We start from the raw sequence: 16,275 nt of genomic DNA, 5'->3' as shown, positions 1-16,275 counted from the left end.
GAAGTCCTCTGGCCATCCTCCTGCCTGCTACCTTCACATTCCTACAAAGAGAAACAGGGCCCACAATGACATGGTAGCCCTCGGCAGCTGTTGCTTAGCCTTTGGGAGCAGAGGTTAGTCACAGAAGTCACTTGAAATGTGCTATGGGCATTTTCCACGTTGATATGCATACATCCACTTTATCTTCTACAGGCCATACACGTTTCTGCTAGTATGGCTAGATGAGTTTTGTCAATCTCATTCTTCATCCTGCATAAAACATGTATTCCTTTACAGTCCTCAAAGCATATTTTGTAGGCCAAAGATAAATAGTATTCTACGGAATTAAAATGACAACAGAGAGCACTTCAGAAAGGTTATTCTAACTGGCTTTCCTAGGAACAGTATAGAAAAATTGCGATAAACACTAGGTACTGGAAATCTTTAAAATAGAGCATATTGTAAAACCTCATTACTGTCGCTCTGTTTCTTTGGAATATTGCGAGACTGTGGGTACTTCTGTACAGTGATGGGCTCTGTATTTCTTCGTTTGTGAGCCTCTGTCATACAGAAGCCATTCACTGGAGTTCTTCAGTTTCTACATCTTATTCTCACCACATTCAGGACTTCTATCCCATTACCTGTTTTACAGGAGGCGGCTCCTTCTTGCTCACGTCAACTCGTGGTAAATCGGACATTCCAAACTTGTCTTTGTAGAACTGTCGGGTGAACGGATCACAGTCATAAATGAAGAAGGTCCTCCCGAGGATGGTGAGTGGCTTTCCCACGATGAAGTCCTTGGCAGTGTACCACTCTAACACCTCTTGATCGGAGATTTCCAGCACACACTGAGGGAAATTCTCTAATAGGACATGGGGTTAGAAGGGTGAAGGAATAAACGGGGGAAGAAAGCTTCACACGAGAGCTGAATACTCTCAAGGGCTGGCTCTGTTTAAGGGCTGGGCACCTCCTGATGGTCGTTCGGCTCTGTTTTTCGATCTTTGACAGAATCCACAAATAATATGCCAGATATTTTTCACAATATCTCCCTTCTATACTCAGCTAGCTACCACTACCATCACAAACCTTAAGACCCAAAGAATTAATACCCCAGTCATATGAGGCATAAGAGAGTCGTTCCAGCTCGTCACCCAGTCTTCTACCCAACAATTATTAGGGATTATCTGCACACAAAGTACACTGCTAACCATCGAGGTTACACAGTTAACTGTGCAAAAACAACCCCTGTTTTTGTGGAGAAAATGCTGTTTGTTGAGATAGACGCTAAATAATAATAGCATAGATAATGAGTCACCATCCACCCAACGATGGCCATTGCTATGAATAGAGCGTGACTTAGTTACACGCATGAGGCAGGGGCATAGACAATGAGTTGATTACAGTCGTCCACTCCTGTAGGAATCACCTCCAATTACTCAGTGAGTCTTGCATTTGGGATCCAAGTCCGGTTTCATCAGTGTTTTTTTGAGAACTAAGGGTTGACTTATTTCCGATCAGCATGGTCTCTGTGGACATTAACCAGAGCCAGTTGGCTCCATGGGGTACCACATTACATAACTGTAAGCACAGAGCAGAAATGCAGGGAGCCGGAAGCAGGGCGGGACTCTCCTGACTGGTAACTGCTGAGATGGAAAATTAGAAAAAAGACAGAATTTCTGGGAATGATAAGTAAATGCTGACTCAACAACCCTCTCGGTTTTCCAGCAGATCCAATAAAAACATAAAACTGTACACAGTAGCCGGGTGTGATGACACACGCCCTTAATCCCAGCACTGGGAGGAAGATGCAGGTGGATCTCAGTAAGACTGAGGCCAGCCTGGTCTATAAATCCAGTTACAGAACAGCCAGGGCTGTAACACAGGGAAACCCTTTCTTGAACATGCTGCCCTCTCGCAAATCGCATATATTAGCGGGGTGCCATGGGAGGTTTTGATGTGTGTCTCTATTGTGTAGTGACTAAAATCAGCTTATCAATGTGTTGGTGTTTTATTCCTCTATGGTAAAAGTAGTCAAAATCTTTTGGGTTTCATATTTTTTTTTTTGTTTTGTTTTATCTTGTCCTGTTTGAGGCAGGGCCCTAGTATGTAGCACTGCATTTCCTTGAACTTGTAGTCACAGCCTCCTGTGGGCTAGCACAGGCATGGCCTGGCATGGCTGTCCCAGCTTTTTGTAGTATACAGTATATACTTATCTATAGCCATGGTGCTGGGTAGTAGCACTCATCAATTTTTTCCTATCTCCTCTCCACTTGTCTGTTCCTCTATATGTGTGTGTGTGTGTGTGTGTGTGTGTGTGTGTGTGTGTGTGTGTGTGTGTTGATAACTATTCATCCAGGTCTAATTTCTATTCTTTTTTTTTTTTTTTTGGAGCTGGGGACGGAACCCAGGGCCTTGCGCTTCCTAGGTAAGCGCTCTACCACTGAGCTACTAAATCCCCAGCCCCTAATTTCTATTCTTAACTGGGTTGCTTGCTGTTTGTCTGTTTGACCTCTTGTTTGGTTTTGCTATTGAGAATTTACCTGTTAGTTCTGCATGTATTTTGGATACTAACCCCCTGCAGAAGTCTAGTTAGCAATTGTGTTTCTATTCTACCTGCTGCCTCTTCGCCCTCTCTTTGTTCTTTTTGTGGGACAGAAACTTTTTAACTTCATAAAGCCCACTTGTACATTTTGGTTTTGGTTTCCCAGGCTTTAGGGATCTTGAAAAATAAAACAAAAGCAAACAACAACAACAACCAAACCTGACTTTTTCAGTTTCTTAAGTCATTTCCTCCTGTTTGTTTCATGTCTGGCATTTACATCACTCATCTCTCTTGAGTTAATTTTTGTAACTGGAAAAAGAGAGTAACCATTCCCATCTTAGAAAAAGACCTGTAGCTTCTCCTCATCCAGTATAATGCCAGGTTTACCATATGGGATCTATATTTCCTTGAAGTACATTCCTTCTAAATATAGTTTGTTTAGTGATTTTATTAAGAACGGATGTTGAATTTATACAGTGCGTTTTCTGCAACTCCTGAGATGGTCATGTGGTTTTAATGAGGGACTTGTTTTTGGTCTGCTCATCTTTAAAGATTTTTGAATGATTCCTTCTTGAAAGTTGTGTTGTCTAAAAGTCTGTCCCCCTCTCTTCTCTTTTATCTAATGTTGTCATATATGTATGTTCATAATGATCTGTAGTGAACTTTTAAAAATATTTATTTTCTTTCTGATTATGTGCATATATGTGGAAGTGGTGGGTCCTGGAACTGGGGTTACAGTCAATTGTGAGTCATCCTATGTAGGAACTGAAAACTCAACTCAGGTCCTCTGCTAGATCAGTGCACATTCTCAACTGCTAAGTCTCTACAGCCTATAGCAAACTTTTATATTGCTGTGGTATCTATTGTAATGTCTCCCTTCTTGCTGATGATTCAGAGTTTTCTCTTTTTCCTTAGTCCAGCTACAGGACAGCCAATTTTGTTCATATTTCTTGGAAAAACAAACTATTTTAATGATCCTTTGTATTTTTTCTTTTCATTTGTTTTATTTATTTTTTGCTCTTATTCTCTCTTTTCTCCCTCTCTCCCCCCCCTAACTTACAGATTGTTTTGCTTCTGGTTTTCTAGTTCTCTGGTATGCATCAATTGCTTATTGAGATCAGCGTGAACCAGAGAGCATGCAAAAATGATTGTCCATCTCCCCAGCTCTCCACTCCGGGCAAAGATAGGTTTAGACTCTTAAGACACAGGTCCCAGCTTTCCAATGTTCACCATGGATACTAAGTGGATTTTACTTGAGGCAAATGTTACAGTATCTCATTTGACTTTCTGTTTTTCTGCAGCCTAATGATACTTCTTAAGACCTAACTGTTGACTTTTTGCATAAAGCCTATTTATTGCTTCTAATTACTATATCAAAACCAAGATATAAAGCTGGGCCTGGTGGCACACACCTTCGATCCCAGCACTGGCACAGGAGTGCTGTCTATGCAGTAGGCTCCATGTTAGGCAATGTTACTTAGTAGGATGCTAAGTAACTTACTTGGCTTAGTTAAGAGTCAAAGGTTCCAACGCATACAATGAAATGAAGTTAAGATTAAGTGCTCCGTGGGCCTTGGATGTAGGTCTGATGTGCCAGCCCAGGCAGGAGTGAAAGATCAAGGCCAGGCTGGGGTGCAGAGTGAGGGGAAGGTCATCTTGGAAACTTAGGGAGGCCTTGACTAAAAATAAAAAGAGGAGAGAGGGCTGGGGTGTAGCTGAGTGTCCAAGTGATTCCCTGGCATGGACTCCCAAGTGTCACCGAGACAAACGTGTGACCCCAACACTAGATGGGTTCAGTCTAAGAGCCTTGCTCTATCCATCTTTAAATGAATTATCTGCCGCGTGGTTTTGCTTTTATCCGTGTCAAGTCATCTCTACTAGAGAATGAAGGAGGTATGCCTGGTCTAAAAGGAAAATCACAGAAAAACCATTGTTAAAAAAGGAAGAATGCACCAACGTGTTCATTCATGTTAGTACAAAAGACTAACCCCACTGACGACTGGCTCCCTCGAACTCCCCAAACCTCCCTAATAACAGAGGACACGTCTAATCCAACTTACTTCCGTTATCCACCAAAACTTTGGGCATGCGCTGTCGGTTCATGAGGAGTGGGAAGGGGTCCCTCCCGTTGTTCCGTTCGTGGACCTCACGGATCTCCACAGTGTCATCCATGAGGTAGTAATGAATGATGTAGTGGCGACACTCTCCAAACAAGCTATCCGTGTCGTCCCAGATCGCGTAGAATCGAAGGACCTTTGAGGAGTCCAAAGTGGTGACTTAAGATTCTAAAGCACAGTTTTAACTGCTTTGACAAGTGTCTGTCAGACAATGAAGTGCAGTGGTTAAAACACTTTCTGACAGGAAATTAGAAAAAAAAATCAAGGATACACAAATACACAAAAAAATCATGTACCACGTCTTGCCTTACCAGCTGGAAAGAATAACACAAGTCTTCTAAGTTTCTGCCAAGAAAGGAGAGCTTACTTAGGCCCCGAATATTTGTCTGGGAAAGAGAAGCTGAATTAAAAAAAAAAACAGTGGAGTTTCCTATAAAGGATTTATGCATAGTAGCAAAGATACATGACGAATTATGGATATAGAGCTGGCGTGGAAGGAATTCTCATAATCAGCCTGTCAAAACACACCCACTGGTAATAGGACGGACAGAATCTTCTAATTTAAAGCAACAGCAGAAAGCCAGGTGTGGTGGTGCACGCCTGTAATCCGAATGCATGGGATGCCGAGGCAGGAAGACCGTGAGTTCAAATCAAGCCTGGGATACATTGCTAACTTGAGGCCAGTCTGGGCTATTTAGTGAAACTTTGTCTCAAAAAAGAAATAAGCAAATTAGTCACTTAATTAATTAATAAAGATTAGGGTGTGGTATACGCCTTTAATTCTAGCATTCTCAACACAGTCAACTAACAAGCCAACTAAACAACAACAAACAAACAAACAAACAAACAAAAAACAAAAACCAGCAGCAAAATCCACAATACTAAGTCCATGCTAACACTGGGTAGAACTTTCTGAAATAAAAAAATTAAGCTTTCAGGAAGTTACGCCAATAACTTCAGAGTAATCACTGTCGTTAATTCTCTTCCCTTTATGGGTGAAAGAAGATTCAGATGTGCCTCTCTGCTGAATTGGGGGCTAGAAAGCTGGGCCAGAGTCAGAAAGGGCTCAGAGCCTTCTGAATTCTAGCTGACACTAATGAAATATTCAGCAGGGATACATGCGAGGTGGGATTCCCGAAGCATCCACGAGAATATTTTAATTAACTATTTTATTTTAATAACTATGTAGTGTCGGAATAAATATATAACAGCTTTCAACTTTCCCCCAGATTCATGTAAGCCTTCCCAGAAGCTTCTGTGAGATTAACTCACCAGGCAGTACTGTGCAAACTCATTTCTATGTCAGCTTGTCATAAGCTAGAGTCATCAGAGAGCTCTGGGAGAGCCTCAGTGGAGAAAATGTCTCCATGAGATCAGGCTGTAGGCAAGCCTGTTAGGTATTTCTTAATTAGTGATTCATTGGGGGAGGGGCCAGCCCATTGTGGGTGGTACCACTCCTGGGCTGGTGGTCCTGGGTTCTATAAGAAAGCAGGCTGAGCAAGCCATGAAGAGCAAGCCAGTAAGCAGCACCCCTCCATGGCCTCTGCATCAGTTCCAGCCCCTGGGTTCCAGCCTTGCTTGAGTTCCTGTCCTGACTTCCTCCAGTGATGAACTATGATATGGAAGAGAAGGAAAATAGACCCCGTCTTCCTCAAGCTGCTTTTGGCCCTGATGTTTCATCAGGACAAGAGCAACCCTGACTAAGACAGAGAAACGGAAGTGGGGAATTTGAAATGGAAAGAGAAGTAGATGCGTGTGGCTCAGGAATTGCTTTACCATGAGAACACATGGATGGATTTACAAGATGTCAACGGATGCCTTTATATCTCTAATAATAAAGCTGAGGGCCTGCCAGATGGCCCACTAGGTAATGGAGCTTGCTACCAAGCCTGACAACCTGAGTTTCATGCCCAGGACCCACAGGACAGAATGAGAGGACCACTGCCCAGAAGTTGTCCTTTGACTCCAGTAGGAATGGCATACACTTGCACATCCAAAAATTAATAAAATGTAATAAAATGTTTAATACATTTAAAAAGTAGAGATATAGGCATAGTTTTAGCCCTATATGGAACCACTGTGTGACAATGGTTAAATTATATGCAGGCTATCAAAGCAGTTTTCCCATAAACACATGTCCACATTCAATCAGGAGTGATCCTACTCGATTAGGTGACTTACTTGTTTGTCAAAGGTGAGAAACTGCTTCAGTTGGTCAAAGTCTGATGGGGTGACATATTTTCGAACAGGTTCTTTTCGGAGTTCAGTGTAAGGGTCTAGAGGCATCTTCTCTGATGGATTTAATTCAATGCCTTGACTTTCCAAAAAATCCTAAAATTTCAGAAATAATGTCAACACTTTTCTGAAGGTTTTAAAAGTCATAAATAATGGTCTGAAAATAAGTGTGATATCATGATATTAACAACTTGTTGACAGATTGGGCATGTATTAGAGATACTATCTCCAGTGACCCAACTGGAGATATACTATATACACACACACACACACATTTATACATATATATATATACATACACACATACATATACACACACTTATACACATATATATACATACATATACACACATTTATACATATACATACACACATACACACATACATATACACATTTATACATATACATACACACATATACACACATTTATACATATATACATACATACACACATATACACACATTTATACATATATACATACATACACACATTTATACATATATACATACATACACACATATACACACATTTATACATATATACATACACACACATACACACACATTTATATATATACATACACACATATATATATATTAGGAAGATATGCTATGATAACTAGATATCTTAAATATGAAAAATTCTGGCATTGTTTTAAAACAAGCATCTAAAACCCAAAATTTCACCCAATATATGTTTCCCTTTTGCAAGTTAAGGCAAGTTGAGATGGAATAATGTCCCAAACTTTCTAACTCACTTAAAAATAAGTATATAATTATTTCTTTAAAAGCTAGAACAAATTTGGCATTGGTTTCCTAATGTTTACACTGACCTGCTTAGTAACTCACACACAGTCAGAGTGTCCTTCCCCACACACTCGTAAATGGAGTATACCGCCAGCTAGAATACGCTATACCTGAGTGAATCGGTCGCAGTCAACAATGCGGAAGGTTTTGCCATAAATTGTAAGGTTGATTCCACGGTTCAGGTCCTTCCAGTGGTAGTGGTCTCCCACATCATTCTTGGCTAGTCGCTGGCGTTTGACTAGCTTGCCTTGTGGGATCCCAGAGTTCTCCACGACAGGCTCGATGACAGACATGCTGTCATCCTCTAGGTAGTAGTAAATGTTCACCCGGCGGATTCGGTAATGCTCCTCCATTGATATGGGAACATCTTCTTGGAAGTAGGCGCTAAATTTCAGCACCTGTAACACACAACAGACAGTTTGTCATTGTCATCTGGGGGACACCAGCCACTGTCCTTAAAAGAGGAGAATGCAGGAAGAGTGGAGCTAATGTCCCACCATAAACTCATTGGACAGCACCCAAATTATGAAAAAAAAAATGCCCTCACAGTGTTCAGAAGCATTTGTGTTCTACATAGACCAAAGCTTAGGCTTCTGAAGACCATTCATTCAATGTGAAGTCAGAATAGCTTACTGAGTACAAGTTAAACTGTGTTATAGGAGCATATATATTTTGGTGCTTTATTTAGTATTTACGTTCAGAGAGACACAAAGCATTAGAAGGATGTTCTAGCTAGGCAAAAGAGTGTACCCAAACCTCTACTTAAGTAAGGGGTGTGGGACGGAGGGAAATTAAGATCCTTAAATTAAGACACGTGTGTGTGTCTTAATCAATGAGGACACAAAAGCACAGGTTTTTAAAAGGAGAAAAAAATCAAACAAAAATAGCTGTCTACTGCTTAGGAAAACCATAAACGAAAAGGAAGGAAGCCCTTAAAATTCCACAGAGAGCTAAAAATGTAAATAACAGTTTTGGAATAAAAAAGAGATGGAAAACATTTTAAAAATCCAAGAAGACAGACAAAAGGCACTGTTTGGTAGGATATATAAAGGGAAATAAAGGCGGAGAAGGACAAATTTAAAGTAATATATTGCATCCAGTGCAAAGAATCCAAAATGTGAACTCTACCACGGAAGCTCACAGGAAGCAGGGTGTGTTCGAACCGCAGGCTTGTACATATACAAACCGTTAAAGCAGAGTTCCTCAGCGAGTCCAACATGGCTACTTTTACAGTGGATTAAAATTAGCATCCGCACTGGTAAAAAAGCTCTTCTGAGGCCATATATGGGCCAAGTTGGGACGGAAACTCTACTGGCCTTTCCTTTCCACACACTTCACTGCTTCTTAGTTGGGGCTGCGGTGGGAGAGGAACCCTTTTGGGAAAAGTGGCCAACGAATACTCGCACCCCCAGACATGTTGGATTTGAGGTACGAGAAAGTTTCAGATATAGCTGAACGGGGGCGGTGGAGAGTTGGGGAAGGGGTGGCGGGGCGGACTCCAGACAGTGGTGGCAGAAGATGGAGGAAGGAACGTGGGAGCAATGGGCAGAGTACAGAGGCAAAGAGAGTGCCAGCCCTTCTCAAGAACTGGTCTGCAAGGGCAAGCGACCACAATGGAACAGTAGAAGGAGCCTGATGGCTGACGGCGAGGTGTGTGTGTGTGTGTGTGTGTGTGTGTGTGTGTGTGTGTGTGTGTATGTATATATATATGTGTGTGTGTGTGTGTGTGTATGTATATATATATATGTGTGTGTGTGTATGTATATATATATATATATGTGTGTGTGTGTGTGTGTATAAATGTGTGTGAGAGAGAGAGACAAGAGAGAGAGACAGAGAAACAGGGAGACAGAGACAGAGACAGAGACAGAGACAGAGAGCCTGTGTGCAGGTCCCTGTGGAGACCAGAAGAGAGTATCAGATTCCTTGGAATTGGCCTGCCATGGATGCTGGGAACCAGACTCAGATCTAGAACAGCAAGCACTCTTAACAACTGAGCCCTCTCTCCAGCCCCATGTTCAGATTCTGTAAGGACACTGGTATTGTACAAGACATTTATAATACTTCTCTAAGAACCTGACTGATTCACTAAGGCATTACATTCTCACATTCTCTAATTAGTTACAAGTTCACCGACAAGAACCATATTCAGTAAGATCTAAGCATTAAAACACTAAAACACCACAGAAGTAGTTAAGTATGTTTTAGTTTGTCCAATAAATCATTTGGGTTTCTTCAGACATTTGTAAGCTCATAGGAGCTTTTAACTACCAGATAAAGTGCTACAAACCCATAGGCTGTCAGGAGGCAGAGACAGCAGGGTTGCAAGTTCAAGGCTAGCCTGGCTAGCCAGTGAAACCCTGTAATAAAAACACAGCCATATTATATAAAGTATGCATCTGTCTGACAGTTGATTGGTTTTTGATTGTCTTGGGTTTTGTTTGTTTGGTTTTTTTTTTCTTTTTGCCCATGACTGATACCTAGGGAAGCCAGCAGACAATGTCAGAGACCCTGGAAACGGGAGTTACAGGCACAATGGTTGTGAGCCACCATTTGGGGGTTGAACCTGAATCCTCTAGAAAAGCAGCCAGTGCTCCTAACCACTGAACTCTCTCTCCAGCCTGCCAACTGCTAATTTTCAGTCATTTCCCTTTCTCTTGTTAAAAATAAAGAGTTCTAAGCCTCTATAAGGAAGCAACTGGAATCAATGCTGACACTAAATATATTAATCTGTCCTGGGTAGGATGAGACCTTGAACAGATGTAGAAAGGAAGGAAAAGATTAACACCTTAGATATTCCGTTAAAAGATGTATCTTTTCACTGAATTCTACAGTCAGTTGTACTGGTTCCTGGTGGCCTGCTCTAACCTTCTGAGTTTGTAGAGATCACATTGCTTGTCTGAAGGTGATGAGAGAAATACTTGGCTTGGCATCTCATTGAATGTAGGGGAGAAAAAGACAAGCATGGAAACTCAGAACCCAAAAGGAGAGAGCAGATCTAGAGGTCCTTGGGGTTGGGTAATGATGGGAGCTCAAAAATGATGAATGAATGAATGAATGAATGAATGAATAATGAATGAATGAGTGAGTGAGTGAGTAAATAAATAAATAAATAAATAAATAAATAAATAAATGCAGGGGCTACATGTGAAGAACAGCTCCCCCACGTGAGGATCTCCCACTGTCAGAAGCGGCCCATGACTAGGGTCTGGAGTTCAGTGAGGTCAGAGTTGAAAATAAATACTGAGTTTGTCTGCCCTGAAAAGACAACTGAATCCATAAAAGTCTCCTAAGAAGGGGACTTCAAGAATCAGAAAGCAACCTTGCAGATGCTTCCTCCAAGGAGGCAGGGAGACCAGAGGAAGAGGAACCAGATAGACAGCAGTGGGAAACCAGGAGGGAGAGCAGTCATGTGCAGGATCAAAGGAGGGGAGGGAGGAGTAACTGAATCGAACTGCTGGAACCGGGCTGAGAACAGGCCAGAACAGGCGGGAACACCTGTCTAAACTCAGCAAACAGCATCTCTGTTGTCTCCAGGAAAGGAGTTTGGGGCTCAAGGATGAGATAAAATTCTTTTCCTAAAGGAGTCCTCGGTAAGTGGGGTTTTGTTCTTGTTACTTTGTGACAATGTGAATTTTGAAAAATAGAGAAAAATAGCCCTAGAGTGTTTGAAATATAAATAGCACTGATAATAAAAGAGTAGATGAATGAATGAATGAATGAAAACTTTAAAAACTGACAAGAGATGTTCTCATGCTATGTTTCAGTCCATAGAGATTAAGGGCTCAGGGCTGGAGAGATGGCTCAGCGGGTAAGAGCACTGACTGCTCTTCCAGAGGTCCTGAGTTCAATTCCCAGCAACCACATGGTGGCTCACAAGCATCTGTAATGGGATCTTATGATCTCTTCTGGTCTACCAGTGTGTCTGAAGATAGCTACAGTGTACTCATATAAATAAATAATTATTGAGAGAGATTGATTGATTGATTGATTGATTGATTGATGCCTCTCTGTTATAGAGTAGGTGGGAAATAAAGCAATGAACTTGAGACATCCTGAATGTGGGATCTAGAATTCAGGCAACTTTTAACTGTGTTTGGAAAATATTCCAGGGACAGCCTCCTGCAAGGCTCAGTTCAGATGTCTGTGACTAAAGAACAATTTTCTCGAAGAGTTCTCAGGAAATCCTGGGGTTTACTAGCAACAAGGGGCAAACCTCAGTTCTGAAGTCAAGGGGTGCCCTGGAAATCCCAGATGATACCTTTTTGTCAAAAGCCACATGCGCAGGAACAAACTCTGCTGGTGCGGCCTGCTTGAGTGGGCCATAAGTCAAGATGGGTGCCTTATTGGCCAACTCATCCAGCTCAGCCGGAGACAGTTGGTTGTAGGGGAGCCGGTCTCCACCTATGCCCATGGTTGGACGTCGGACAAATGCATAGCCATTCCTGTAGCCGAGTGTCTGGCTTCTGTGGAATGCTGTTTTCTGAAGGAAAGAAGTATGCCATTAATAACCTTGGGTAAATCTTTAAGTAAAACAACCAACTTCCTAAACTACCATAACCTAAATTTGTGCTTTAAAAGTACATTTTTAAAATTATGTGGATGTGTGCCTATGAGTGAAGATGCTCTTGGATCTCCTGGATGAAGAGGTCCAGGTAGCTGTGGGCCACCCATGGTGGGTGCTGGGAATGGAACTTGGGTCCTCTGCAAGAGTCGTTCTTGCTCTTAAACGCTGAGCCATCTCTGAAGCTCCAAATGTTGGCCTTTTGGCACCACGAAACGTACATCAACGTGTTTCACTGCATGAAAAGGCTCTGTATTTTAAACTGAAATGCTCCGGTCAGGAGCAAGGAGGGAAAGAGAAACCATCTAAGGTTAAAACAAAACATCCCTGCTCTGTGACGTCCGACTCATCTCTACCGTACCACTTCACCTATATTCTAGTTTTTATTTTCACTAATTTTGTTTTTCTTCTTCCCTGGAGGTCACGGACTGTGACCTTAGAAGATCTGCTATCCTGAGGTTCGCCTGTAGCAACAACTCTTCTTATCACATTGACACTGACACGTTCATTCACAGACGTCTTTAAAAAGCAGCTTGCTGGCATATGTGGAAACACCCGGCAACCCTGTTCTTGTGCACTGATTTCTAAAGTACATTCCAGAGTTATGGGAAACAACACTAGGCTTGAAGCTGATCATGATAGTGACAAAGATCTGTGCGTCTAGGATATTAAATGTTGGAAACAATTTAAACAACACAATTACTATGCTGGAATTAAAATGGTTTTAAATGCCATGCAGCAGCCTGGTAAAGTCTCTACAATTTATTAAGACAAAAAAAAGAGAGAGAGAGAGAAAGCATCATATAAAATTATAGAAATACACTATAATTGTAAGCATACAAACTGGGGTGGGTGAACATCCTGAATTAGGTGTTGCTAGATTATGTTCTTGTTCTGCCATCAATACACATCTGTTTGTCATTGGAAATTAATAAAAAATTAGATAAAGAAAACAAAGTTGAAGTTATATTAATTCAGTGGGGGTTTTTATGTTCTTTATGGGGTTGCTTTCTAATTGTATGCACATAATATAGTTTACATATTTGTACACATGGCTAACAAATAATCAAACTTTGTTTTATTAAGAATAGAGGGGCTGGAGAGATGGCTCAGCGGTTAAGAGCACTGACTGCTCTTCCAGAGGTCCTGAGTTCAAATCCCAGCAACCACATGGTGGTTCACAACCATCTGTAATGGGATCTGATGTCTTCTTCTGGTGTGTCTGATGACAAGCTACAGTGTACTCATATACATTAAATAAATATTAAAAAAAAGAATAGAAAGATTAATTTGACTAGCTCCCAATTTCCTTGGAAAGCAGACTATGATCCCTCTCATCTACTACCATAAAAGGTTGAGTATTATGGACTATTCTGCTAAAACAGTATGGACCACAGACCTTTCTTTCAGTGTCACGAGTTCTGGGTTACAAGTCAGTTGGCAGAACTGTCCCCCGTGCACAAACACAGGACAAGGAATAACATGTACTGAGTTGGGCAATACGATAGCTTCCAGTTCCTCTCTGCTACCTCTAAAGTCAGGGGCAGTATCATTAGAGGCTGGGAGTACTCCTTGGTGATGGTGCACTTAGAACAGTCAAAGACCTAGGTTCAATTCCCAGCACCGAAACTGGGTAGTGGGGCTGAGGAAGGGGGTGGCTTGGTAGATAAAGGTTACTTAGCACCAAGTCTGACCACCTGATTTTGATCCTTAGAACCCACATGGTAGAAGGAAAAAGATCAACTCCCGGAAGTTGTCCTATGAACTCTACACACGGTTCTACGGCAGCCCCTCACCACCCCCACCCCCCACCAAACCATCCCACGCAATATGAAATGAAACCAACATCAGTAAGGTCAGTTCGTTTTCTGAGGTTAAAAGATGTCTCTAGCATCAGTCAACTGTATCATGGGGCACCCAAGACAAGGCATTCTCGGGCTTCCCACTCTTCTTATTCATCGGGGTTCACCTTCTGGACACATTTTCTTCGAAGTTACAACATTCCTATCCTGATGACAACAAGGTTAGCAAGCTCTTCAAATTTCAAGGAAGAGTAATTAGCTGACAGTCACTCGGTATACTTCATAGGAAGTGTGTCCAAAGACACTTCATCCTGCCATATAAATAAAGTCTGGCATTTCTATCCTCCACACTTCTACAATCTCACAAATCGACTCCACCCTTTCCTCGTGGGGTTCTCCACCAAGAACCCAAACTACTGTTGTTGTTCTGCTTTGATGTGGGGTGCACATGCCTGTGCACACGTGCACACACAACCCACACTCACCCATAGCAAATGCTTACTCGGATTCTCTACAGCACAGGACAATGTCTACAATTTTAAAAATCACGTAACATTTAAAAAGTTCACTGAAACGGAGAGTCTATGGCGCTGGCTAGGCACCGCAGGCTAGACTTCTTTGAATCCAGAACTTGAGAAATGGCGGCTGGAGATCACTGTGAGTCTGAGGACAGGTTAGGTTACACAGTGAACTCCAGGCTAGTCTGGTTCAAAAAGAGAGAGACCCTGCCTCAAGCAAACAAACAACGGGCAGGGATCATGCTTAACGAGTTTGCATCTTTAAAACAAAAATGACCCTGCTACATCTTAATACAAGACTAGAAGAGAGTCGGAACCCAGTCTCTTGCCACACTTGCAACTGAAATTGAAACTGTGTCCCCTAGAAAACAAGGAGATGAGATAATTTTCCTTTAGAAATGTGAAGAAAAAGCTAAGAGTCTGAATCATTAAACTCTATGAATGTAAATGACTACTGGCGTGCCTATGGTCATCTCCACCAATCTCAATGTTGACTCTTGAGAATATTTCTAGCACTCTGATAATTTTTTTAAAAATGCAGAATGCATTTGAGAGTTGGGGTTGGGAGTGTAGCTCAGTTGGAAGCGTGTTTGCCTGGCACCCACAAAGAGCTGTCTTTGGGGACCTGCCTGTATTTCCAAACTCAGGAGCCCAGAGGATCAGTTCCAGATCAGCCCAGACAATACAGTAAGTGGGAAGCCAACCGGGGCTGCTTCAGACCCGGTCTCAAAAGAAATGGATAAATAAATAGTTAACCTATGTTAAGAGGAAACCAAGAACCCAAATTACTGTTGTCACTGGCTTTGATATGAGGTGTTGTTGTTGTTGTTGTTGTTGGGGTGGTTTGTTCCAAGCATGTGTGTGTGTAGGTGTGTGAGTGTATGTGTCTGTTTGCATGTATGTGGGGATACACATGAAAGACCGAAGTTGACATGGGTAGGCCGCATCAGATAAGGGCCAATCTAGCTAACTGGCCGTTCTAGCTATGGTCCTTGCTTGGGTTCTTGTGGGTTCTAGCGAACTCTACTCCTCTCATGAGAGGAACAAGTACTTTATCCTCTGAGCCCCTTCCCAGCCTGACTTATGCTTCCTTTTCATGTAGCTCTTGTTCTGTCTGTTTTGGATCTGCTATTCTTTGGAGACAGGGACTAGCTATATAGCCCAGGCTAGACTCAAAGTAGCCATCTTTATGCCTCGGCTTCCTGAAAGCTGAGATCACGGATGTGCATGACCACTCTGGACTTGTTTTTATTTAATTTCATCTAGACGATGAATAAAAAAATACAGCCAGGGCAATGAAGTAAAATACAATCTGAATAGGAGCCCTGTGTGTTGGCATGTTTTTAATTCCAAGCATTCTGGAGGCCGAGACAGGTGGTTTTCAAGTTCAAGGCCAGTCTAGGCTGCAGATAAGATAAAAGACCCCCCCTATACACACACACACACACACACACACACACACACACACACACACACACACATACACAATCTGAAAAGGAATCATGTATGTATATACATACATATATCTTTATATCATATATACATGTATTAAAACACAGGCTATAGAAAAACACCAAGTGGTCTATGTGGTTAAATGAGGTGGGAGAAATACAAAGAAAGGAGGAAGATGGGAATGTTTTACAGAGGAAAACTACAAGAAAAAACAAGTTGAGGGGTTGGCACGGGTGGGTGGTGGGTGGGTGGGTGTTT

General features: G+C 41.9%; 1 protein-coding gene across 2 annotated transcripts in view; it reads right to left on the bottom strand.

The window, feature by feature from the left end:
* Efhc1 (EF-hand domain containing 1) overlaps window positions 1–16,275 on the bottom strand; it is a 38,466-nt gene that overhangs the window by 21,604 nt on the left and 587 nt on the right. For both annotated transcript variants that reach the window (XM_039083193.2, NM_001122947.3), the window contains 5 exon segments: window positions 11,943–12,164; window positions 7,792–8,079; window positions 6,820–6,969; window positions 4,582–4,774; window positions 621–841 (listed from right to left, as the gene is read on the bottom strand). In XM_039083193.2, the coding sequence (XP_038939121.1) occupies window positions 621–841; window positions 4,582–4,774; window positions 6,820–6,969; window positions 7,792–8,079; window positions 11,943–12,164 (1,074 nt within the window).

The sequence above is a fragment of the Rattus norvegicus genome, chromosome 9 (genome assembly GCF_036323735.1).
Source record: "Rattus norvegicus strain BN/NHsdMcwi chromosome 9, GRCr8, whole genome shotgun sequence".
Taxonomy (NCBI): Eukaryota; Metazoa; Chordata; class Mammalia; order Rodentia; family Muridae; genus Rattus; species Rattus norvegicus.
This window is presented reverse-complemented; position numbering and strand designations above follow the sequence as displayed.